At 42.8% G+C, this 25,520-nt stretch overlaps 1 protein-coding gene across 1 annotated transcript in view; it reads right to left on the bottom strand.

Annotated features, from left to right (window-relative positions):
• Window positions 1-8,516: 8,516 nt before the first annotated feature.
• Window positions 8,517-25,520, bottom strand: part of LOC145396350 (uncharacterized) — a 172,468-nt gene continuing 155,464 nt past the window's right edge. The window contains exon 9 of the mRNA XM_080269742.1: window positions 8,517-9,236. Coding sequence (XP_080125868.1) covers window positions 8,517-9,236 — 720 coding nt within the window. The remainder of the gene's footprint in view (window positions 9,237-25,520) is intronic.

Genomic DNA, 25,520 nt, shown 5'->3' with positions numbered 1-25,520 from the left:
TGTTTCTCCTAATGCTTCCTATCACATCCACATCACAATGATCCTTCACTTCCTCATTTGACAGTTTCTCTCTCCACGTGGCTCTACATGCTCCTCTCAAATAACTCATTTCTACTGCTCTCACTCTTGACTTCTGTCCCTCCAACGAGGTCCAGGCTTCACTTCCATATGTTAGAGTTGGTATCACAATACTGTCATGCAGTAACTTTTTCGCTTCCATGCTCAATTCCCTGTTTCTTATCACTGCTTTTAAGGAAACAGCAACCTTTCTTCCTTGATGTACCCTTTCAAGCATTTCGCCCTCTAAACTTCCATTCTTACTCCTCACACTACCCAAGTACTTAAATGCACTCACATTTTCCATTTCCTCCTCATCCAACCTCACTGTACATTCACTGCCTTCACTTCTCTCAAAGACCATAACTTTACTTTTCCCTACATTCACCTTTAAATTCCGTTTCTTACATACTCTCCCAAACTCATCCACCAAGCCTTTGTCTTCACTTAACAACACAGTATCATCTGCAAACAACAGTACAGGGAGTTTCCAAATGCTGCCCTCTCTCATTAGGGCAGCTCCAACATCCACTGCCCTACCTTGTATCTGTTTTACAGCCCCATCCATATACAGACTGAACGATCATGGAGACATGACACATCCCTGTTTCAATCCAACCTTCAAATAGAAAAATTCACTCAATTCACTATCCACACACACTGCAACCTTAGCACCCTCATACATAATCTTCACGGCATTCAACAGCTTCCCATCTATCCCATATATTCTTAATAAAATCCACAATCCTTGTCTATCCACCCTGATATATGCTTCCTCCAAATCCATGAAGGCCACATACAACTTCTCTCCCCTTCCCTAGAAACTTTTCCACAAGAGTTCTAAGCATGAATATCTGATCTACATAACCTCTTCCCTTCCTATAGCCTCCCTGTTCTTCTCCAACTAATTCCTCTGTTATTTCCCTAACTCTATCAGTACGTATCCTAACACATATTTTTCCTATTACAGTAAGAAGACAAATCCCTCAATGATTACCACATACTTCTTTTTCCCCTTTTCCTTTGTACGGGGGATTAATTATACTTCCAATCCTTCGGGACTTCAAATTCATCCCAGGCCAATCTGCACATCTTCCACATCCATTCTACTACTATCTCTCCCCCATGCTTCAGCATATCACCACACATTCCATCAATTCCTGGGGCTTTCCCCATTTTAACTTTCTTCATTGCTTCCACAACTTCCATCCTACTGATTTCTTCCTCTCTTCTCACATCCCTCCGTCTCCCAGCATTCCCCAGCCACTTATACTCGCATTACTTTCATTCTCTATGTTCAACAATTCCTTAAAGTGTTCTCTCCATCTATTCACTTTTTCTCCCTTCTCCACTACTAATCTACCATTTTTATCTTCACTCCCCAACTAACTTCTTTGGCACCCTGTCTAACTCTTTTTACCTCCTTCCAGAACATTTTCTTACATTCCCTCCACTTTACACTCAAATTCCTTGCAAATTCCTCATCCACTCCCTTCTTACTCTCTCTTACTAATATTTTCACCTCTCTCTTCCTCTCTACATACAACTCTCTCTTCTGTCTCTCAACTTCTTCCATGCCCCTGTTTCTCATCCACTCACTATATGCTTTCTTCTTTTGTGCCAAAGCCTCTCTCACCTCTTCAGTCCAACATGCTGTTCCCTGTACCCCCTTTCATCTTCTCTTCACCCCCCACACCATGTCACATGCTGTACAGATTTCTTCTGTGAATATCTTGCACACACCTTCAACGTCCCCCATCTGCTCCAATCCATATTTACCCAATCGCTCGTCCACTTCCCTCTTATATTCTACCTTTTTCTCATCCTCTTGTAACCTTTCCACCCTCCATGCATACACTACTTCCTCCTGTCCTTCCCTTCTTCTATTTCTCCATTTCGTTTGGACACTGATTCTGACAACCACCAAGTAGTGGTCAGAGAGTCCACTCCCCCAACCTCTATATACTCTTGCATCCATTACACAACTTCTCATCCTGTCATCCACACATACATAATCATGTGTAAAGGTTATTGGGCATCTAAATGAATGGTTCACGATCAGTGTGGGCGTGTGACAAGGTTGTGTGATGTCTCCATGGTTGTTCAATATACATATATGGATGGGGTGATGAGAGAAGTAAAAACACGAGTAATGTAGAGGGGGATGGCATTGGTAATGAATGGTGATGGATGGAATATCTCAAATTTGTTTTATGCTGATGATGCAATACTACTTGCAAATACCGGAAGAACTTGGTAGACTAGTGCAGAGTCTTACTGATGTCTGTGAGTGTCGTGCCTTGAAAGTAAATGTAGAAAAGAGTAAAGTGATGGTTATTGAGAGAGAAGGTGACTCCCAGTGTGATGTTAGAGTGATTGGAGAGAGACTGGAATTCGTGAGAGAGTTCAAATACCTGGGTACAGTGATAGAAAAGAGAGGAAAATGTGCAAAAGAAGTGGAAAGTAGAGAGACACAAGGAAAGAGAGTAGCTGATGAAATGAAGACCTTGATAAGAAAAAGTGGCTTGAGTGTTGCAGTTGCATGAGGCTTACATGATGGAGTGATAGTCCCAATTTTAACATATGGATGTGAGACTATGGTGTGACATGAAAATGAAAAGTCAAGAGTGAGTGCAGTGGAGATGGGACTGCTGAGGAATGTATGTGGAATAGAGTGGATGGAATATGAAATAATGTGATTCATGAAAGGTGTGGAGTGAGGAAGTCGGTGGACCCCAGAATCGAAGAGAGTGTACTGAGATGGTATGGTCATGTGGAGAGAATGGATAACAAATGAGTGGTGAAAAAGATATATCTGAGCGAATATGATGGAGGGAGGAGGTGAGGTAGGCCAAGGAGGAGGTGGAGGGATATGGTGGATGAGTGTGTGGGGAAGAGAGGTTTGGAAATCAGTGAGGCTATGGGACTGACAAAAGATTGAGCTTGCTGGATCAATGTTGTGAGAAGAAGCACATGATCTGGGATTTGGCACCCCTTTTTAATGTGACAGCGTCTGGACTGAATCTATTGGATAAGTTTATTTGTGGTAGGTGGGGGCACTCACCGTCCACTCACTCAATGTAGTGCTGCTGTCGGGTGTCTGCCCTTTCCTCTCCTCCATCCTTCCTTCCTTCCATCCTCTTCTGTCTTTCCTTGTCCTTCTGCCTACGGGTAACTTTACACTCTCTCTTCTGTCTTTCTTTCCTTCATTCTTTCCCCTTCCTTCTGCCTGTGGATGACTACATTGAGTGACAAGCCAAATGGTTTCCTGTACACCAGGAAACCATTTACTATGCTGGGTGGTAAACATATAACAAAATTTTGGCGCCTGGTGGTTTAGTGGGTAATTATTGCGTTCCAATTGGATTGAGCCGGTGAAGGTTATATTCAAGGTGTGGTTGGGGTTGATTGCTCATGTAATGCCACTCAGGGATGAGTGAGGCTGGTCACTCTCATCTTAAATGTCGGGACCAACTGCCTAGCCCTGAGCTCCTATGCTTCTCATGGGGCAATGTAGGATTGGATGATGGATGGATGGATGGATACGTTTATGTGAAGTTACAGAACGTGGTGAATGTTTTTGGCATATTAGATAGAGCCAGGATTCTGGGGTCTTGAATGGTGAGCGAATGGAAGCATGGCCCATTGGATTGGGCAAGTTTGGGCTGTCTGGACATTGCTACTCCTCACCCTGCCCTTGGGTGGGAAAGGAGGTCCGGATGATGATGATGATTATATACCAGAATATATATATATATATACAGTATAAGTAGAACCTCTCTCATTCGGACTATATGGGGGGAAGGGTTGTCCAAATTAGCAGATTGTCTGGACCATCAGGGTAATCTCCAGTTCATACCAAAAACTATCTACATATGGTGTGTTTGTTAATTATTAACATATGTGGCATATGTCAACCCTATGTAACTGCAAAAGATGAAAGGATGCTAAAATAACCAAACTAATCATGTACGATAGTTTTGTATTGCATAATTTACAGGTAAGGCCATGACAAGAAACTAGCCTACATTTTAAATTGTAGTAAGTGACTAAGGCCCGTGTAAGGAAAAAAATAAATTAATTAATTAACTGTAATATTTGGAATAAAAATAAAACATATGTAGGCAAAAAATACATTGTCATCTTTGGCATATTGATAACGCCCATATGGGCAAGAAGCTAATGTTTGATGTACAAGTAAAGCACATTTAAGTACAAAAAATAACCTACAGTAATCACTAAACACTGCAGAATATTCTGACCCATTTTTGTGTACGCAAACTCCTTGATAACCTAACTCATGGGGAAAGGAAAAATATATTTAGGGTGGCAGGTCAAGTGAAGAGGGATAATCGGGATATCATAGGTGAGCAGTGTGTGAAGAATGATGAAGGAAGGGTAGTGGTGAATAGTGAGGATATTAAAGATGCATGGAGAAAGCATTATAACCGGTTGTTGAATGAGGAGTTTGACTGGGACAGAGAAGGTTTGGAGCCAGCAGATCCAGTGTCTGGCCCTTGGCCTTTGATTGATACTGCTACTGTGAGTGAGGCAATAGGCAGGATGAGGGTGGGGAAGGCAGCAGGTGTGTCTGGGTTGACTGCCGAAATGTTGAAGGCCTCAGGCGATATAGGGGTGAGTTTAGTCACTGACCTGATAAACAGGATTATTTATGAATGTGTTGTCCCAGATGATTGGCTGAAGAGTGTAATTGTAAATGTGTATAAAGGGAAGGGTGATGCCCTGGAAAGAGGAAATTATAGAGGTATAAAGCTTTTAGATCAGATAATGAAGGTAATGGAGAGAGTTTTAGAAGGTATGATTAGAGAAAGAGTGAATATTGATGAGATGCAGTTTGGGTTTATGCCAGGTAGGGGGACCACTGATGCCATATTCATTGTTCGACAGCTTCAGGAAAAATATATTGGTAGGAGAAGGGATCTTTATTTTGTTTTTGTTGATTTGGAAAAGGCCTTTGACAGAGTCCCCAGAGAAGTGGTGAAGTGGGCAATGAGAAAGCTTGGCTTGGAGGAGTGGCTGGTTAGGGTGGTTATGGCCATGTATGTGGGTGGTTATGGCCATGTATGTGGGTGCTCACACCCAGGTGAGAGTGAATGGAGATTTGAGTGACGAGTTTTCCGTGAATGTTGGTGTGCATCAGGGGTCAGTCTTGAGTCCCATGTTGTTTATCATGGTACTTGAAGCCCTTTCACGTGACTTTAGAAACAGACTCCCGTGGGAGTTGTTGTACGCTGATGATTTGGTGTTGATTGCAGAGAATGAAAGGGAGGCGGAGGAAAGGTTTAGGAAGTGGAGAGATGGTATGGGGCAAAAGGGTTTAAGGGTAAATGCAGATAAAACAAAAGTGATGATATCTAGGTTTGGTGGCGGTACTGTCAAAGACGAGGGAGAGTGGCTATGTGCAGTTTGCCACAAGGGCGTGGGAAGTAATTCCATCTTGTGCGGTGTGTGTGATAAGTGGGTGCATAAGAGATGTAGTGTTATCAGAGGTAGACTGCGAGATAATGCTGATTTTATGTGTTTGGCGTGCCTGGGTGAGCAGGTGGAGATTGTCAGACGTGAAAGGATTGAACTTGCTGGTGAATCTCTTGAGTGTGTGGAAGAGTTTTGTTATTTGGGAGACATGTTGTGTGCTGGAGGTGGGGCTGGAGCTAGCTCTGTGGCTAGGGTGAGAAGTGGTTGGAAGAAGTTCAGGGAGCTCTTGCCTCTCCTGACATTGAGAGGGCTCTCCCTACGTGCTAAGGGGTCTTTGTATGCAGCATGTGTTAGGAGTGTAATGCTGTATGGCAGTGAGACCTGGGCAGTGAAGGAGGAAGACATTCGCCGGCTCAGACATACAGAAATGACAATGATTAGGTGGATGTGCAGTGCATCCCTGCGTCCATGGCCTGGAGGGGCTGGGTTTACAATGGAAGAGTTGAGAGGTAGGATGGGACTGGAGTGTATTGGTGTTGTGATGAGGAGAGGTAGATTGAGGTGGTTTGGACATGTGGAGAGGATGGGGGATGATAATTGGGTGAGGAAGGTGAGAAGTGTTAATACTGGGGGTGGGGTTATGAGGGGTAAACCGAGAAAGACATGGGACGAGGTCATTAAGTGTGACCTTAGGGTTAAGGGACTGAACAGGGAGGCTGCAATGGATCGTGCAGCGTGGAGAGCCGCCATTAGGTGACCAAGGCCGACACATGCAAACATGTTGGAGCCTTTAAAAACGAAAACGAAAAAAACGAAAACGAAACTCCTCCTTTTAACACCTTTATTCATTGCAGAAGCTACACTTGCATCAAGGGGCATGATAAGGAGGATTAACTTTTGAAATACAGCATAAAAATATAAATGGTTGGTGAACTGGTTGATGGAACGAATGCTAGCGTGTGTTTAAACAGGCGCCCATGTTGCGACCTAGCGTGATCCAAGACTAAACGAATGACAATCGCTTTCCACGCCGATACTGAAAATGACTTTAGAATTACTTTCAGCATATTTTTGGAGCTTATTATTTTTAAATTTTGTCCGAATTAACAGAAATCCGGATTAAAGGGGTCCGGACCAAAGAGGTTCTACTGTGTGTGTACATATATATATATATATACAGTACAATCCCAGTTAACCAGGCGGCTTGGGGAATTTACCTTCCCGGTTACAGATTTTTCCCGTAGTTCTGATATTCAAATCTATACAAAGGCGATAATTATCACAGCAGCAAATACAATTCAGGTACTCACCACTCACATCAGGGGACACACTAAGAGATTCCACCAGAAATATTGCCTCATAAACACACACCATGGTCATAATGCACATGCATGCAATGCCTTGCAGTACCGGTACTGCAAAATGCACAAGTTCATTCTGTTAACTACCGAATAATTTCTTGTATGTACTGTACTCACAAATGTGGAAAACTAAAGAAATAAAATCCTGAATATTTATTGGTATATTATCACGACACCTGTGCCCCCACATCAGCTTTGTTTACGGTCCCGGCCCTGACTGACCGCCACCATTCCGCCACTGGTTTGCACCATTCTGTTAACTACCGAAGTATTTGTTGTATGTACTGTACTCATAAAAGTGGAAAAATAAAGAAATAAAATCTTGAACATTTATTGGTGAACTGATGTTAAGACTGCACTGTAGAATTATCACACCTGTGCCCCCACACAAGCTTTGTTTACGGTCCCGGCCCCGAGGCCCCCGACTGACCTCCACCATTCCACCCTTCACCCGCCGCCAATCAGCTGTTCTGCACAAAATAAAATACATGATGTACATATGAAGTGCAAGCATATATATTTATTTTTCTTCCAACAAAGTAAACCTTCATTCCTATTATTTTTGTTTTTTTCATCTCTGCCAGCATACATGCGTTCTAAGATGAATTTATGTGGTGCAAGTTAGAGTCGGTCCATTAGGAAGAAAAACACCGGCGTTTGCTGATTTGCTCTCTCCCGAGATGTCTGGTTTACAAATTCCATGCCTGTCTTTGAAACGATTTAACCATCCAACACTGAAACCACATTCGACTTCTGTATTCATTTTACTGTGAAACTCTCTTGCTTTTTCTTGTATAAGAGGACCAGAAATAGGTGCTCCCCTAGATCTTTCTAAGCAAAACCACTCGAATGATGAAGAGTATGCCTTTTTTCAAAGGACTTGTCTCGCTTTTCATGAAAAAATCATTGAGCTTGGATGCTTGGGCCTTGATATCATAAATCGTTGGATTTCCTACATTATATTCGGTCATCAGTGTTTTATAATGATTGCCTTTTTCAAGTCTATTGCATATGTACAGCTTCTGTTTTAAGGTAAGCACGACATGCTTACGTTTAGTTTGCTCTTTAGGCATTTTGGAGTGTTGAAATTACCATCCAACAGAGCAACACAACAGCAAGGGAGCTTGCTTACTGTCTGGTGGTAAAAAGCAGACTTTTGATTTGTGGAAATTGTGGAGGATGACTGAATTCAAATAGGGGAATGAGGGAAGAGGAGGGCTGGTTAAGAAGATTTACTAGGGATTTACATTAGCCAGAAATGCCTTCACCTCGCTTCGTCCGACTTCACCCATCCTCGCTTGACACGATAAAACGGCGGTTTGGTGGTCCATTCAAAATGGCGCACAGTTATAACTTACTGACGTTTTTACCAGCCCTTGAATTTTCCCGTTTTTCTGAGTATTCTGTTTGTCTGGATACCGGATAGCAGGGACTGTACTGTATATACACACACACACACACACTCTTGGAGTTTACTGCTCATGTAATGTCACTCGGGGATGAGTGAGGCTGGTCACTCTCATCTTAAATGTCAGGACCAACTTGCCTAGCCCAAGGCATCTATGCTCCTCTTGGGGCAACATAGGATTGGATGATAGATGGATGGATGGATGCTGCTGGTGCTAATAACAATGATGATAAAGATGATGATGATGAAGACAACTACCAGGTTGCATGACTAAGAACCCTTTCTCCCTCCTGATGCTGTGCCTCATCCATGACGGTATTCCTGGGTTCAATAGTGGTGTTCTCAGTGGCACTTATGGGTATAAACTCCTGAGGTGCATGTACGGATGACAGCACCACCATTGTGTGTGTGTCAGTGCCTGGCTGACACTCTGAGGCTGAGTGTGGTACCCTTGGGTCCTCAACTTCCGTCACCACCTCCACCACCTTGTGTTCATGCAGGTTGGGGTGTAAGGGTGTCATGCCTTGGGTCTGTAGGGATGTGCTAATGGGGGTCATGTCTGCCTGGTGTAGGACGGGTGTACTGGGTGGTTGCAGAATGTCTGTATCTGGTGACTGAAGAACAACAGCATCAGGGGACTGGAGAATGGTGGTGTCGGAAGGAAGGAGTACTGCAGTGTCGGGTGGATGTAGCACACCAGAGTCAGACGAATGCAGAACAGCAGTGCCTGGTGGATGAAGGACAGCACTGTCAGGTGGATGGATGATGACACTGTCTGGTGGATGTAAGACAGGGGAGGAGCCTGGCAGCAATGATACAGGTGATGATGGCAGGAGGTTGGATCTCCCCAGTACCGTACACAGGCTGGGCTCTCCTATACTCGTCTTGCTACCATCTAACACACCCTCTGCCTCCAACATTCCCTCTTCTCTCAACTCCTTTGCTTCCTCCAGCTTCCCAGGTTCCAACATTACCTGTAAAATATACAAAGATAAAAGTGATGCCTGAACATTCAATGACCTTATGAAATTTAATTCAGTATTTACACCAATTCTGGCCACAAACATACACACGTGCAGTATGTTAAACTCACATTGCACACAAACACTACTCATTCAAATGCAACCACTGCAAAGAATGGTTGTACAATACATCCCCCAGTATGTGCCTATATAGGCGGCAGAGGACGTCGCGTACTAGGAATTCACGTACTCTGAAGACATAAACTTATGGGAAAAATTACATATGGGCGGCACCCCCCTTCATGGGCAACACTCGAGATGCTTTTCAGACATAAGGATTGTACTGTACAGGGAAACTATCTAAGACATATTACCTAAGATGAAGTAAATCAACAAGATTATGGCTTTACTAGGTAAATCAATAAGGATATGGCTTAACTAAACCAACAAGAATATGGCTAAAGGTCAGTGGAGCATAGGCTACCGTTATCGCCTCTTGGGGGAGCAATGTCGCGTACTCGGGGTAACCCTGGATTTGGTCCACTCTTCGCTGCCTGTCTCGCTTACAAGAAGTTCAATTCGCGCACTAATAAAAGGTACACTAAAATTCGAAAAAAAAAAAAAAAAACAGGTCCTCGCATACAAGGGGGATCGAATACTCAAAATTCACGTACTGTGGGGATGTACTCTATTTTGACTGAACCATCAATCAATGTACAAACACAAACTACTAATCACAACAGACATGTGGCTAGAGCAACTCAAAACAATACTGTACCAAAATCCACATCAACATCCACATCCACAATCACACACACACAGACAGAACTGATGGCCAAGGAGGAGGCCTCATCACCTGCATTCATCCTTCCCCTACACAAGACACACAAACAACACAATCACTCTTCCAATATGATACCACTTTAGAAACAGTCTCTCAGTGTCAATTCTGGACACAAACAGGAATCAACATTTTCATTCATTCATTCATCATCCAATCTTACACTGCTCCATTAGGGGCATAGGAGGCCAGGACTAGACAAGTTGGTCCTGACATTTAAGATGAGAGTGACCAGCCTCACTCATCACTGAGTGGCATTATGTGAGCAATAAACCCAAACCAACCCTTGGATATAAACCTTCACCAGCTCAATCCGATTGGAACGCCATAATTGCCCACATAACCACCAGCCGCAAAAATTTGGTTATGTGGTTGCCACCCAGCATAGTTACATTTTTAACACAAATATTGCCCTTGACACCTCCAGTGCCATACCATTGCAGTACTGTACAACCCTAAGCTCTTCCCTGTACCCTGACACCTCCAATGCTTTACCAGTGCAATACTGTACAACCTTAAGCTCTTCCCTCTACCCTGACACCTCCAATGTCATACCAGTGCAATATTGTACAACCTTAAGCCCTCCTTCTAACACAGATGCACAATTCCATCAATGCTGGGGACCTAACACTAAACACACTACTTAGTAAAAACACAATCAAAGCACCCACTGAGGCATCAACATTGCATCACAGCTTCACAACATGTACAGTCTTGATGACACTACACAATACACTTTATTCCTACACCAAACACTCTGCTCCCTCTCCTCCCCCATACATCACATTCGGTTCACCTACACTCTCACATACCACTATCTGGCAGACGGATTCCAAACTCCCTTCAGATCACTTCCCTGTCTTCACCACAGGAATACACTCCAGACCAGACAATCACATATCATTTACACAACCTACAAGAATGAAGACTGGGCAAAATTCCTTGAGAAACAGGATCACACTACAGTATACTAAACAATACACCCATCACGAATAATGCCAGGCAAAATATGAAATGTAACAAAATCATACTTAACACAGAAAAATGGTATTTTTTTTTTTTTTAATGCAAGGAAGAAGGAACCAAAGGCCATGAGCCCGCAATAACAGTTTCCTCCAAGAAATAAACAAAATACAATAGAGAGCCAAATTCAAGATCCATTCATTTCGAAATGCCTGGACACACTGCGTTTGAAAGACTGGAGATCATAGGCAGCAGGAAATACAGACAGAGGGAGACAGTTCCAGAGTTGACCCATTGCATAAATGAAGGACTGAGAGTAACAGTTAACTCTTGCATTAGAGAGTTGGACAGAAAAGGGATGAGAGTTTGCTGCTCGACGGGTGCTACGCGCCCGTCGTAGAGGTGGAGGAATGCATGCAGACAGTTCAGAGGAGCAGTGATCATTAAAGTAGTGATAGAAAAGAGATAAAGATGCAACAGTGTGGCGAAGAGACAGAGGTTGAAGGGAGTCAGTAAGAGGAGGAGAGTTAATGAGACGAAAAGCCTTTGACTCCACCTAATTGAGAAGAGCTGTATGTGGGGAGCCTCCCCACACATGAGAGTTGTACTCCACACAGGGGCGGATAAAACCTCTGTATAGAGTCAACAATTGTGCTGGGGTAAAGAAAGAACGGAGTCGGCTTAGCACACCCAATCTCTTGGAAGCAGATTTTACAAGAGATGTAATATGATCATTCTAAGATAAGTCCCAAGTAATGAAACCCCATGCATGTTCAAGGATGATGCAGGATTAAGCTGAGTATTATTAAACATTAGTGGGTATACCTGTGGAAGATTTTGTCGGGTTGATAGGTGTAAGAACTGAGTCTAAGATGCATTAAAAACAACAAGATTATTTTTACCCCAGTCAGAGATACGAACTAAGTCAGACATTAGGTGTGCAATAGTCTCATCCCTTGTTTGTTGAAGTAACTGTTGAGATGGGCGTTGCGGGAACCGAATGGAAAGGTGAAGGGTGGAGTCATCAGCGTATGAGTGGATAGGGTTAGAGGTACAGCTTAGAAGGTCATTGATGAATAAAAGGAAGAGAGATGGTGATAGGACAGAGCCCTGAGGAACACCACTGTTGATAGATCTACTGTAGTAGAAGAACGGTGGCCGTCTACAACAGCGGCTATAGAACGACCAGAAAGGAAGCTAGTGACGAAGGCACAGATAGAAGGATAGAAACCGTAAGAAGGCAGTTTGGAAATTAAAGATTTATGCCAGACTTGATCGAAAGCCTTTGAGATGTCAAGTGCAATGGCAAAGCTTTCGCCAAAGTCCCGAAAGGAGGATGACCAGGAGTCTGAAAGGTAGGTGAGAAGATCGCCAGTGAAATGTCGCTGACGGAACCCGTACTGACGATCAGAAAGAAGATTGTGATAGGAAAGATGCCTTAAAATTATTTTATTCAGAATTAACTCGAAACTTTTGAAATACAGGACGTTAAAACAATTGGACGATAGTTGGAGGGTTGGGAATGGTCACCCTTCTTTGGGACTGGCTGAATGAGAGCAAACTTCCAGCAAGAAGGAAAGGTACAAGTTGACAGACAAAGGCGAAAGAGTTTTCCGAAGCAGTGTGTAAGCACAGAAGCACAGTTCTTGAGAACAACAGGAGGGACTCCATCAGGCCCATATGCCTTGTTAGTATTGAGGCCAGTGATGGCAGAAAATACATCAGCTGAAGAAATTTTAATGTCAGCCATGAGGAAGTCAGAGGGGTGAAGTGATGAAGGAACAGCACCGGAATCGTCTAAGGTGGAATTGGAGGAGAAAGTCTGTGTGAAGAGATCTGCTTTATCAGTTGAAGACATAGCTACAGAATCATCCGAGTAGAAAAGAGGAGGGAAGGATGATGAGGTAAAGTTGTTAGAGAGGTTTTTGGCAAGGTGCCAGAAGGAGTGGAAAGAATTCGAATTGGAGAGTTGAGAGCATTTAGTATGGATGAAATTATATTTAGCAGAGTGAAGAACAGACTTAGCACGATTCCGGGCAGAAACATAAAGATGATGTGATTCAGGGGTGGGTTGGCTCCGGTACCTTTTGTAGGCCCTCTCCTTGTTGCAGACAGCATTAGAAGAAGCGTGATTAAACCAAGGCTTTCTTGCTTTAGACAAAGGATGCGAGAAAGGAATGTATGCTTCCGTGCCCGAGAGAATAACCTCCGTAATGCACAAGGTACATTCAGATGGCTCCAGGCCATGGAAGCAATAATCATTCCACAGAAAATCAAAGAAGTACTGCCTGAGGGCCTCCCATTCCACGGCTCCAAAATACCACAGACGACGTTTCCCTGGAGGGTCCACAGGCCATACCGGAGTGATAGGACAGGTTAAGGTGATAAGGTGGTGATCGGAGGAGCCCAACGGAGAGAAAAGATTAAAAGTGTAAGCACAAGGATTAGTTGTAAGGAAGAGGTCAAGTATGTTGGAGCTCTCTCCAAGGCGGTCTGGGATACAGGTAGGGTGCTGTACAAGCTGCTCTAGGTCATTAAGGATAGAAAAGATGTAGGCTTGTTCACCAAGTGGATCAGTGAAAGGAGAGGAGAGCCAAAGGTGGTGGTGAACATTGAAATCTCCTAAAATGGAGGTTTCAGAAAAAGGAGAAATGGATAGAGTGTGTTCCATCGTGAAGTAAGATAGTCGAAGAATTTTTGATAGTCAGTAGAATTACGAGATAAGTAAACAGCACAGATATACTTAGTCAGAGAATGACAGGAAAGCCGAAGCCTGAGTGTAGAGAATTCAGAAGAATCGAGTTCAGGAACACGAGAGGAAGATAAGTCGTTGCGTATATATACACAACAGCCACCTTTGGCTATGAAATGAGTATAGAGAAAGTAGGAGGATACAGAAAAGGGTTTGCTGTCAGTTGCCTCAGACAGCTGAGTCTCAGTTAGAGAAAGAAGGTGAGGTTTAGAGGAGGAGAGGTGGTGCTCAACAGAGCAAAAGTTAGAGGAAAGGCCACGAATGTTGCAGAAATGAAGAAGAAGACAGTCAGACAGTGGTTCCAGGCAGCTCAAGTCGTCACCGGGAGAGGGGTGGAAGGTGGGGGCATTTATGCCCCCCCCCCCCGGGACTCTGAGGCTGAGTGTTGAGACGCCATTAATATTTCACATAGAAACAAAAGAACCCAAACTTTACAGCAGAGATTGCCTGCCGATGTATTATTTAAAAAAAAAAAAAAAAAGAGCAAAGACAAACTCAAACACAATTCCCCTATCCCACATGCAAAAGACACCATCACAAGGTTCCACAAATTAAACAATGAAAGCTGCTAAAAAACAGAAAGGAGGCAAAAGACTGGAAAGTCGTTGTAACAACACTGACCCTCTGCAGTGACCCATCACAGCTCAACAAAACACTGAACAGGATCAATAAATCACAAAAAGGCACCTCAAAGATCCACAACACCATCCCCTCCAACATCCAACAAAACTCTTCTTACAGAGAACATCCAATCATACTCAGGAACCACTACACAAACATAAGTCACCTTACATCTCTGTCAGAAAAATAGTAAAAGAACTGACAGTCCTTTTCATTTGACAACAATGTAACCCCTTTCACTCAAGAAGGGACATTTAACATTATCAAGAAAACAAAGAACTCCACAATTACAATATGGCATCAGCAACTTACACATGAAACACTTAGGACCACACAGCATCCAGGCCCTCACAAGCATCAGCTACTACTCATATACACAATGCTACAGTCTCAATATTTGGAGACATGGAACAGAACAATCATCACTATATTTAAACCAAACAAGAACCTAACACACTCTTCTTCATACAGACCCATAACAGTACAGTCATTACTAGTTTTATGATGATTCGGTTTACGATAATTCGCTACAACAATAATAGAAAAGTTCCCCCAAAAAATTCAATTTACAATGAATTTCCCCTATAATGATTTTGCCATCGGAAAGTGCCAAGCACAGGTGTAGGTGGAGACACTTTAGCAGTCTGGTGCACTAGCCCTCACTGCCTCCTGTATACTACATTCTGCCTTCTTTATTGTACGAACAGTTGACTCATTCACCCTAAACATACGGTTCCGAGACAATTCACAGGCGTAGGTGGAGACACTTTAGCACAGTCTGTGCGCTAGGCCTCACTGCCTCCCTTATTCTATGTTCTGCCTTCTTTATTGTACGAACAGTTGACTCATTCACCCCAAACATACGTTTCCGAGGCTATTCACCGTCGTCAATTCACCATCAAAACATGGACGAGTCCCTGTCAGGACAATACACACCCTGGACGATTCCCCGTCATTTTATAAAAATACTTATTACTGATTAATTAATACAGTAGAACCTCTTTGGTCCGGACCCCTTTAATCCGGATTTCTGTTAATCCGGACAAAATTTAAAAATAATAAGCTCCAAAAATATGTTGAAAGTAATTCTAAAGTCATTTTCAGTATCAGCGCGGAAAGTGATCGTCATTCGTTTAGTCTCGGATCACGCTAGGTCGCTACATGGGCGCCTGTTTAAACACACGCTAGCATTCGTTCCATCAACTAGTTCACCAACCATTTATATTTTTACGCTGTATTTCAAAAGTTAATCCTCCTTACAATGCCCCTTAATGCAAGTGTAGCTTCTGCAATGAATAAAGGTGTTAAAAGGAGGAGTTTGCTTACACAAAAATGGGTCAGAATATTCTGCAGTGTTTAGTGAATACTGTAGGTTATTTTTTGTACTTAAATGTGCTTTACTTGTACATCAAACAATAGCTTCTTGCCCATATGGGTGTTATCAATATGCCAAAGATGACAATGTATTTTTTGCCTACATAAGTTTTATTTTTATTCCAAATATTACAGTTAATTAATTAATTTATTTTTTTGCCTACACGGGCCTTAGTCACTTACTACAATTTAAAATGTAGGCTAGTTTCTTGTCATGGCCTTACCAGTAAATTATGCAATACAAAACTATCTTACATGATTAGTTTTGTTATTTTAGTACCGGTATCCTTTCATCTTTTGCAGTTACGTAGGGTTGACACATGCCACATGTTAATAATTAACGAACATACCATATGTAGATAGAGTTTGGTATGAACTGGAGATTACCCTGATGGTCCGGACAATCTGCTAATTCGGACAACCCTTCCCCCCATATAGTCCGAATGAGAGAGGTTCTACTGTACTTTCATAACTAATTTTCAGGGAGATTTTAGAACTCATATAAGTAAAAAACTAGTGTACTGTACTTGCTAAATAAACTGGTATGTAAATGAATGACCGGGAATTGTCTTGACAGTGAATTGTTGCCGACTTTCCTTCCCTAAGTTTGTCCAACACTTTAACTTTCTCTGTCGGCGACATCACTTTACAAGTCCGTTTTGGTGTGTTGCCACATGCATCACTAGCAATATGCTTAGGCCCCACGTTGGCAAACAAGGCAAGCAATCACTGGAAGGCAGAATAATAAGCCACAAACAACAATTCGCGAGTCACACACGGTTCGACCATCGGATTCAAACTGTGTGGTGCGTGGTAGACTGACCTCCCACCATCCCACCCACCCACCCACACACACACACTCTATGTGAGGTTTCTGTCCATGCTGAGCTGGCCTTTGGACACCTGCATTATCATTTGACAGATGTACCGCCCCAGTCAAACTCCCCACCTGATTCTGTCCTCGGAGCGGATCGCAGAGGGCCCCGGCAATGCGGGGTCTCCGACAGAGATGGAGCTCTTCCTGGATCGTAGGGAAATAATCACTGAATCAGCGTTGAAAAGAAGACCAGCCTATTTGTGATTATGTTAATGAGTGCCTGAGTGGTGTTCAAGTCGGACAGTAGTTAAAAAAACTGCGGTTTCAGTCAAAAAAGAACAAGAAACAGTATAGTGAAAATAGAAAGTCTCCATATGGTTGAATCATGGCGGAAAGGGACGATGCATTGTTTACAATTGGCGAGAGAGAGTTTGAGGGCTTCTGTGAGGAGGATGTGGGAAATGGAAGTATTAAGTTGAACCAAACATGAATAGCAGGTGTAGAGAAAACAGTGGAGAGGAATGTCCAGGTGATAAAAAAGGTGTGGGCAGTAATTAAAGAGTTACAGGAACGGACCATAGAGGAGGAAAACGAGAACAAAAGTTTACGGAATAAACTGGAAAAAATTTGTACACGAAGCGACAAACACGAAAGAAAAGTTACTGAATTAAAAGTGAACAATGAATCAGCCTCTAATGAAATAAAAAAGCTTAAGAGGAAGACCAAGAGGTTGGAAGAGGAAAGGGACAGGATGAAAAGCAAACTAGATGAGTATGAATCCAAATCAAGAATACAGGACGAGCACATTAACCCGACCCATCCCGACGTTTTTGGACCTTTTTTTTTTTTGGCCCAAACATCTGCTTTTGGTGAGAAACATCAAAAATTCATAGAGAAATCGCTCACCTGAGGTTTAAAAAATACTCGATTTAGGTACGAGTACTTCTTTACCTGACTGGGTTTTCTAACAGGCTGGCACCAAAGAAAACGAGTTCTATGGGAGGGTAACTATTTTATCCACTCATAAACAGTATTTATTTATTTACTTGGTATGAATTTATATGTAGTACAAGAGTATATTGGTTTTCAAAGAGTAATATAGGCATTATAAGCATTGTTTCACTCACTAACTCATCACCATTCATGACCTTTTTTTTCCCACATTACCTAATCATCATTTCTGACTGTTTCTTCCTCTAATGCTATGTAAACTTTGTCCTCCACATTGTCATCGATTGGGGAATCACTCTAGCCCTGAATGTCTTTATTGGCCAGGTCACTGGTAACAGGTGAATTGCCGAGACAATGGCGTGCGGGGGGGGGGGTAGAGAATATGCGGTGTAAGGCATTGTTCCTGCTTGGCATCTTGTAGAGGAATAGAGGAAGGTGTCCCATGTATACATGCCAAAAATCACTCGCGAAATCACTCACGAAAATTGAAAATTGTGCAAATTAGGGACCTTGCAATGTTGCCGCGTTAATTCACGTCGGCAGGACGGCGCGGGTTAAAGAAATCGAGGAGCAACATAAGGGGTGGAATAAAATTCAGGAAGAGGGAAATGTAAATTTGAAAGAGATTATTGAACAACAAAGCAAGGAAAAGGTGGAGAGGGAAGTGGTAAGGGTGCTGAGAAGTAGAGAATCTTTAGTTGGCGATGTAGCTGATAAAAAATGTGTAATAATTTCAGGAGTTAAAAAAAAAAAGTATGACAATAAGACCAGAAAGAGAAAGAGAAGAACTGAGTAAGGTTAGAGAAATAGTATCAGTAGTCATGGAGGAAAACAATGAAGCTCATGAAGAGACTGAAGAGGTGTTTAGGTTAGGAAGTAAGAGGAAGGAGGGGCAAGGCCATTGAAGGTAAAGTTTAAGGCCCAAGCAACAGTAAACAAAATTATCAGTAGAACATGGAAATTATCAGACAAGGAAGGGTTAAAAAATGTTTGGATAAGGAGAGATGTAAATGAGGAAGAAAGAGCTAAAATAAAGGAATTAGTAAAGGAAGCACAGGTAAAAAATGAACAGAGAACGGAGGAAGAGAAGACAGTGTTTTAATGGAGAGTCAAGGATCAGAAACTAAGGAAGTGGTACCGGCGGAGAGGAGAAAAGAGGGTCTAAAAAACATCAAAAATAATTGGAAGGTGGCATATACTAATGCTGATGGTTTAATATCGGCAAGGATAGAAATCAACGATTTTTTGAGGGTACATGAACCTGATGTTATGTGCTTTGTAGAGACCAAGTTAAGAGAAGATATTGATGTTCATATGGGAGATGGTAAATACAAACTGTGGAGAAGAGACAGAAAAGAAAAAACGGGAGGAGGAGTGACGATAACAGTGAAGAACAACATAAATGTAGATACTGTGGAAATGGGAGAAGACAGGGCTGAAGTGATAAATATGAAATTAGAAACTGGAGAGAATAGCAAGGGAGATATGGCAGTAGTGTATGCTCCCTCTAAGACAAGAGCATGGAGTGATGAATACCAGGAAATGTTGTCAGACATGGCTGGTTATTTACAAAAAATGATTGAGAAAAGCAACAATATAATTTTAATGGGCGACTTCCATTGTAAAATGAGGTGAACTGGGAGGAATGGGGCTCAGGAGGCAGCAAAGATTCGTGGGGCACTATATTATTGAATATAACAATGAACAACGTGATAACACAATGGGTCAAAGAAGAGACACGGTTCCGAGGTGAGGACACACCAGCAAGACTAGATTTACTGTTTACCAAAGAACCCGATGTACAGTAACAGTCCAATTCTTCGGCATCCAATTCCCAGGCAAATCTGACATTTCGGAAGTTTTGAGAAGTAGTCCCATTTACGAAAATCTCTGATCGTTCGGCAGATTTTTCGATTTTTTTCGTCCCCTCTACTGCTGGGGACTTCTTCCAGCAGTAGCAGACTCCAATCAACCCCTTCTATTGTACATATGTAAATAAGGAACCTACTATAAGTTTAGGTAAGTGCATGTGAACATGTAGGCCTACTGTACCATTACATTTATATACAGTATGTTCACTAATTTCTTTATTTTTCATATTCATGTATAGTACTGTATGCATTACAGTATACAGTACTCTCTCCTAACACATTTGTAATGATATGAGTAGTGATGATAATGTTCACCGAAACATATAAGGTACTGAGTGGGTAGAGTTTTTGATAATTCGGCAATTTTGTTATTTCAGCACTTGCCTGGTCCCATAGATGCCGAAAAATAGGACTTCTACTGTAATAGAATCCTTGAAATATCTGTGTCCTATTGGAAAATGTGATCATGTGGTCATTGAGTTCCAGATGATAACAGGGAACGTGGAGCCAAGAGATGAGCTTTATAGGCAAGGAAGGTACAACTTTGGGAAAGCAAACTTTACAGGATTGAGAACATTTTTCGAAAATGCAGATTGGAGAAAATTCAGAGAAACATGAGAGATACAGAGAAAGTGGGATATTTTTCTAGGCCTCTATAATTCAGGAGTGGAAAAATTTGTGCCAAGAGTAAGGGGGAAAGAAAACAGGAAAAATGAGTGGTTTAATAGAAGGTGTATGATAGCAAAAAAGGAGAGAGACACAGCGTGGAACAATTGGAGAAAGAGAGGTAACAACAGAAGAAAGGAAGAATATAAAAGAACTAGAAATGAATACACAAGAATACGTAGAAAGGAAGAAAGGAATTTTGAAAAAGGTATAACAGACAAATGTAAGGATGAACCCAAACTGTTTTACAGATTTGTCAATGGCAAACTGAAAATAAAGGAAGGAATCACCAAACTGAAAGTAGAAGGAGAGGTCCATAAGGATGCGGCAATGCAAGCTGAAATAATAAACAAATGTTTCCAATAAGTTTTCACTAATGAAAAGGAGTTTGTGGAAGGGAAGGGAGTGACTAGAAATGTAGTGATAAAAGATATAAAAGTGGATGTACAGGAAATGTATAAATTACTGGAAACTCAAGATGTAAGGAAAGCCCCAGGACCAGATGGAATCTCTAATTGGGTACTAAAGGAATGCAGAGAACAACTGGTGGATTAGATTCACAGTTTAATTGTGTGTTCTCTGGAAGAGGGGAAAGTGCCTCAAGAATGGAAGAGGGCAAATGTGGTTCCAATTTATAAGGGAGGAAACAAGGAAGAACCCCTGAATAATAGACCAGTGTCCCTAATCAGCATGGTCGCAAAATTGTGTGGAAGAATTCTGAAAGATAGATGGATAAAATATCTGGATGAGGTGAATATTTTGGCTGATAGTCAGTTTGGATTTAGATATGGAAGGTCATGTGTTTCCAACTTGTTGAGTTTTACTCAAGAGTGATTGACGTTCTACAGGAAAGAGATGGTTGGGTGGATTGTGTGTATTTAGATTAAGGGAAGGCCTTCGACAAGGCACCCCATCAGAGACTAATGTGGAAACGAGACCATATAGGAGGACTGAAGGGGAACATCCTGGAATGAATGAGAGACTTTTTGAGAGACAGACAAATGAGGACAGTAATAATGGATAGGATGTCCGGATGGAAGTAACAAGTGGAGTCCCACAGGGCTTGGTGCTGGCGCCAGTAATGTTTCTGATTTACGTAAATGATATGGTAGATGGAGTGAACATTTATACAAGTCTGTTTGCTGATGATGCAAAGATCTTGAGGAAAGTAGAGGTCGAGGAGGACTGTAAAATGCTGCAGGAGGATCTGGATAGGATACACGAATGGAGCCAGATGTGGGAAAAGAAATTCAATGCAAAGAAATGTAAAATATTGGAAATAGGTAAAAGTACCAAGTGGTCATCATTGCATTATTTGATGGGTAATGAACCAATCACAAATGTGAGAGAAGAGAAAGATTTGGGAGTGCTGGTCCAGGACAGTTTGTCACCTGAAAAACACATTAACAAGACAGTTAGAGAGACAGTTAGGAGTAGACTGTAGCACCAGTCGAGCAGGGCAGTACTCCCGAGGTGGATGGAAAGCTGATGACAAGGAGTGCTGGAGCTCCCGTTTCATCAGCCCTCAGGACTAGTTCCTGACCATTCCCCTTTGCTGAACTTTTTCAGTGTCTCAGTTACACAGAGAGTAGGCCAGCATGTTCTCCAACACAAATTTCTCTAACTATCTACACCAAACTACATGCACAGTACACACTACACTTCCTTTTCCAAAATTCAAAAAAATGGCGTCTCATCACCAAGCCTTGGAGTCCCCAGGGGGGGGGGGACCATAAATGCCCCCACCTTCCGCCCCTCTCCCAGTGACAACTCGAGGTGCCTGGAACCACTGTCTGACTCTCTTCTTCTTCATTTCTGCAACATTCGCAGCCTTTCCTCTAACTCTAGCTCTGTTGAGCACCACCTCTCCTCCTCTAAACCTCACCTTCTTTTTCTAACTGAGACTCAGCTGTCTGAGGCAACTGACAGCAAACCATATTCTGTATCCTCCTACTTTCTCTACACTCATTTCAAAGCCAAAGGTGGCTGTTGTGTATATATACGCAACGACTTATCTTGCTCTCGTGTTCCTGAACTCGATTCTTCTGAATTCTCTACACTCAGGCTTCGGCTTTCCTGTCATTCTCTGACTAAATATATCTGTGCTGTTTACTTATCCCCTAATTCGATTATCAAAAATTCTTCAACTATCTTACTTCTATGATGGAACACATTCTATCCATTTCTCCTTTCTCTGAAATCTCCATTCTAGGAGATTTCAATGTTCACCACCACCTTTGGCTCTCCTCTCCTTTCACTGATCCACCTGGTGAACAAGCCTACATCTTTTCTATCCTTCATGACCTAGAGCAGCTTGTACAGCACCCTACCCGTATCCCAGACCGCCTTGGAGAGAGCTCCAACATACTTGACCTCTTCCTTACAACTAATCCTTGTGCTCACACTGTTAATCTTTTCTCTCCGTTGGGCTCCTCCGATCACAACCTTATCACCTTAACCTGTCCTATCACTCCGGTACGGCCTGAGGACCCTCCAGGGAAACGATGTCTGTGGCATTTTGGAGCCGCGGATTGGTAGGCCCTCAGCCAGCACTTCTATGATTTTCCCTGGAATGATTATTGCTTCCATGGCCGGGAGCCATCTGAGTGTGCCTTGCGCATTACGGAGGTTATTCTCTCGGGCATGGAAGTATACATTCCTTTCTCATATCCTTTGACTAACGCAAGAAAGCCTTGGTTTAATCACGCTTGTTCTAATGCTGTCCGCAACAAGGAGAGGGCCTACAAAAGGTACCGGAGCCAACCCACCCTTGAATCACATCATCTTTACGTTTCTGCCCGGAATCGTGCTAAGTCTGTTCTTCACTCTGCTAAAAATAATTTCATCCGTACTAAGTGCTCTCAACTCTCCAACTCAAATTCTTACCGCTCCTTCTGGCACCTTGCCAAAAACCTTTCTGACAACTTTACCTCATCATCCTTTCCTCCTCTTTTCTACTCTGATGGTTCTGTAGCTATTTCTTCAACTGATAAAGCAGATCTCTTCGCACAAACTTTCTACTCCAATTCCACCTTAGACAATTCCGGTGCTGTTCCTCCATCACTTCCCACTCCTCATGGCTGACATTAGAATTTCTTCAGCTGATGTATTTTCTGCCATCAAGGCCTCAATACTAGCAAGGCATATGGGCCTGATGGAGTCCCTCCTGTTGTTCTCAAGAACTGTGCTTCTGTGCTTACACCCTGCCTAGAAAAACTCTTTTGCCTTTGTCAACTTGTACCTTTCCTTCTTGCTGGAAGTTAGCTCTCATTCAGCCAGTCCCAAAGAAGGGTGACCACTCCCAACCCTCCAACTATCGTCCAATTGCTTTAACGTCTTGTATTTCAAAAGTTTTCGAGTCAAATCTCAACAGAAAAATTTTAAGGCATCTTTCCTATCACAACCTTCTTTCTGATCATCAGTATAGGTTCCGTCATGGACGCTCCACTGGTGATCTTCTCACCTACCTTTCAGACTCCTGGTCGTCCTCCTTTCGGGACTTTGGCGAAAGCTTTGCCATTGCACTTGACATCTCAAAGGCTTTCGATCGAGTCTGGCATAAATCTTTAATTTCCAAACTGCCCTCTTACGGTTTCTATCCTTCTATCTGTGCCTTTGTCGCTAGCTTCCTTTCTGGTCGTTCTATAGCCGCTGTTGTAGACGGCCATCGTTCTTCTCCTACAGTAGATCTATCAACAGTGGTGTTCCTCAGGGCTCTGTCCTATCACCAACTCTCTTCCTTTTATTCATCAATGACCTTCTAAGCAGGTACATCTAACCCTTTCCACTCATACACTGATGACTCCAACCTTCACCTTTCCATTCGGTTCCCGCAACGCCCATCTCAACAGTTACTCCAACAAACAAGGGATGAGGCTATGGCACACCTATTGTCTGACTTGGCTCATATCTCTGGCTGGGATAAAAATAATCTTGTTTTTAATGCATCTAAGACTCAGTTCTTACACCTATCAACCCATCAAAATCTTCCACAGGTATACCCACTAATGTTTAATGATATTCAGCTTAATCCTGCATCATCCTTGAACATGCTTGGGGTTTCATTTACTCGGGACTTATCTTGGAAAGATCATATTACATTCGTTTTCGTTTTCGTTTTTAAAGGCTCCAACATGCTTGCATGTGTCGGCCTTGGTCACCTAATGGCGGCTCTCCATGCTGCACGATCCATTGCAGCCTCCCTGTTCAGTCCCTTAACCCTAAGGTCACACTTAATGACCTCGTCCCATGTCTTTCTCGGTCTACCCCTCACAACCCCACCCCCAATATTAACACTTCTCACCTTCCTCATCCAACTATCATCCCCCATCCTCTCCACATGTCCAAACCACCTCAGTCTACCTCTCCTCATCACAACACCAATACACTCCAGTCCCATCCTACCCCTCAACTCTTCCATTGTAAACCCAGCCCCTCCAGGCCTTGGACGCAGGGACGCACTGCACATCCACCTAATCATTGTCATTTCTGTACGTCTGAGCCGGCGAATGTCTTCCTCCTTCACTGCCCAGGTCTCACTGCCATACAGCATTACACTCCTAACACACGCTGCATACAAAGACCCCTTAGCACGTAGGGAGAGCCCCCTCAATGTCAGGAGAGGCAAGAGCTCCCTGAACTTCTTCCAACCACTTCTCACCCTAGCCACAGAGCTAGCTCCAGCCCCACCTCCAGCACACAACATGTCTCCTAAATAACAAAACTCTTCCACACACTCAAGAGATTCACCAGCAAGTTCAATTCTTTCACGTCTGACGATCTCCACCTGCTCACCCCGGCACGCCGTACACATAAAATCAGCATTATCTTGCAGTCTACCTCTGATACCACTACATCTCTTATGCACCCATTTATCACACACACCGCACAAGATGGAATTACTTCCCACGCCCTTGTGGCAAACTGCACATGGCCACTCTCCCTCGTCTTTTGACAGTACCGCCACCAACCCTAGATATCATCACTTTTGTTTTATCTGCATTTACCCTTAAACCCTTTTGCCCCATACCATCTCTCCACTTCCTAAACCTTTCCTCCGCCTCCCTTTCATTCTCTGCAATCAACACCAAATCATCAGCATACAACAACTCCCACGGGAGTCCGTTTCTAAAGTCACGTGAAAGGGCTTCAAGTACCATGATAAACAACATGGGACTCAAGACTGACCCCTGATGCACACCAACATTCACGGAAAACTCATCACTCAAATCTCCATTCACTCTCACCTGGGTGTGAACACCCACATACATGGCCATAACCACCCTAACCAGCCACTCCTCCAAGCCAAGCTTTCTCATTGCCCACTTCACCACCTCTCTAGGGACTCTGTCAAAGGCCTTTTCCAAATCAACAAAAACAAAATAAAGATCCCTTCTCCTACCAATATATTTTTTCCTGAAGCTGTCGAACAATGAATATG

This window comes from Coenobita brevimanus, chromosome 37 (genome assembly GCF_032717465.1).
Source record: "Coenobita brevimanus isolate Jiangsu-jjx chromosome 37, ASM3271746v2, whole genome shotgun sequence".
Taxonomy (NCBI): domain Eukaryota; kingdom Metazoa; phylum Arthropoda; class Malacostraca; order Decapoda; family Coenobitidae; genus Coenobita; species Coenobita brevimanus.
The sequence above is the reverse complement of the archived record's forward strand: the minus strand, read 5'-3'. Positions and strand labels throughout refer to the sequence as shown.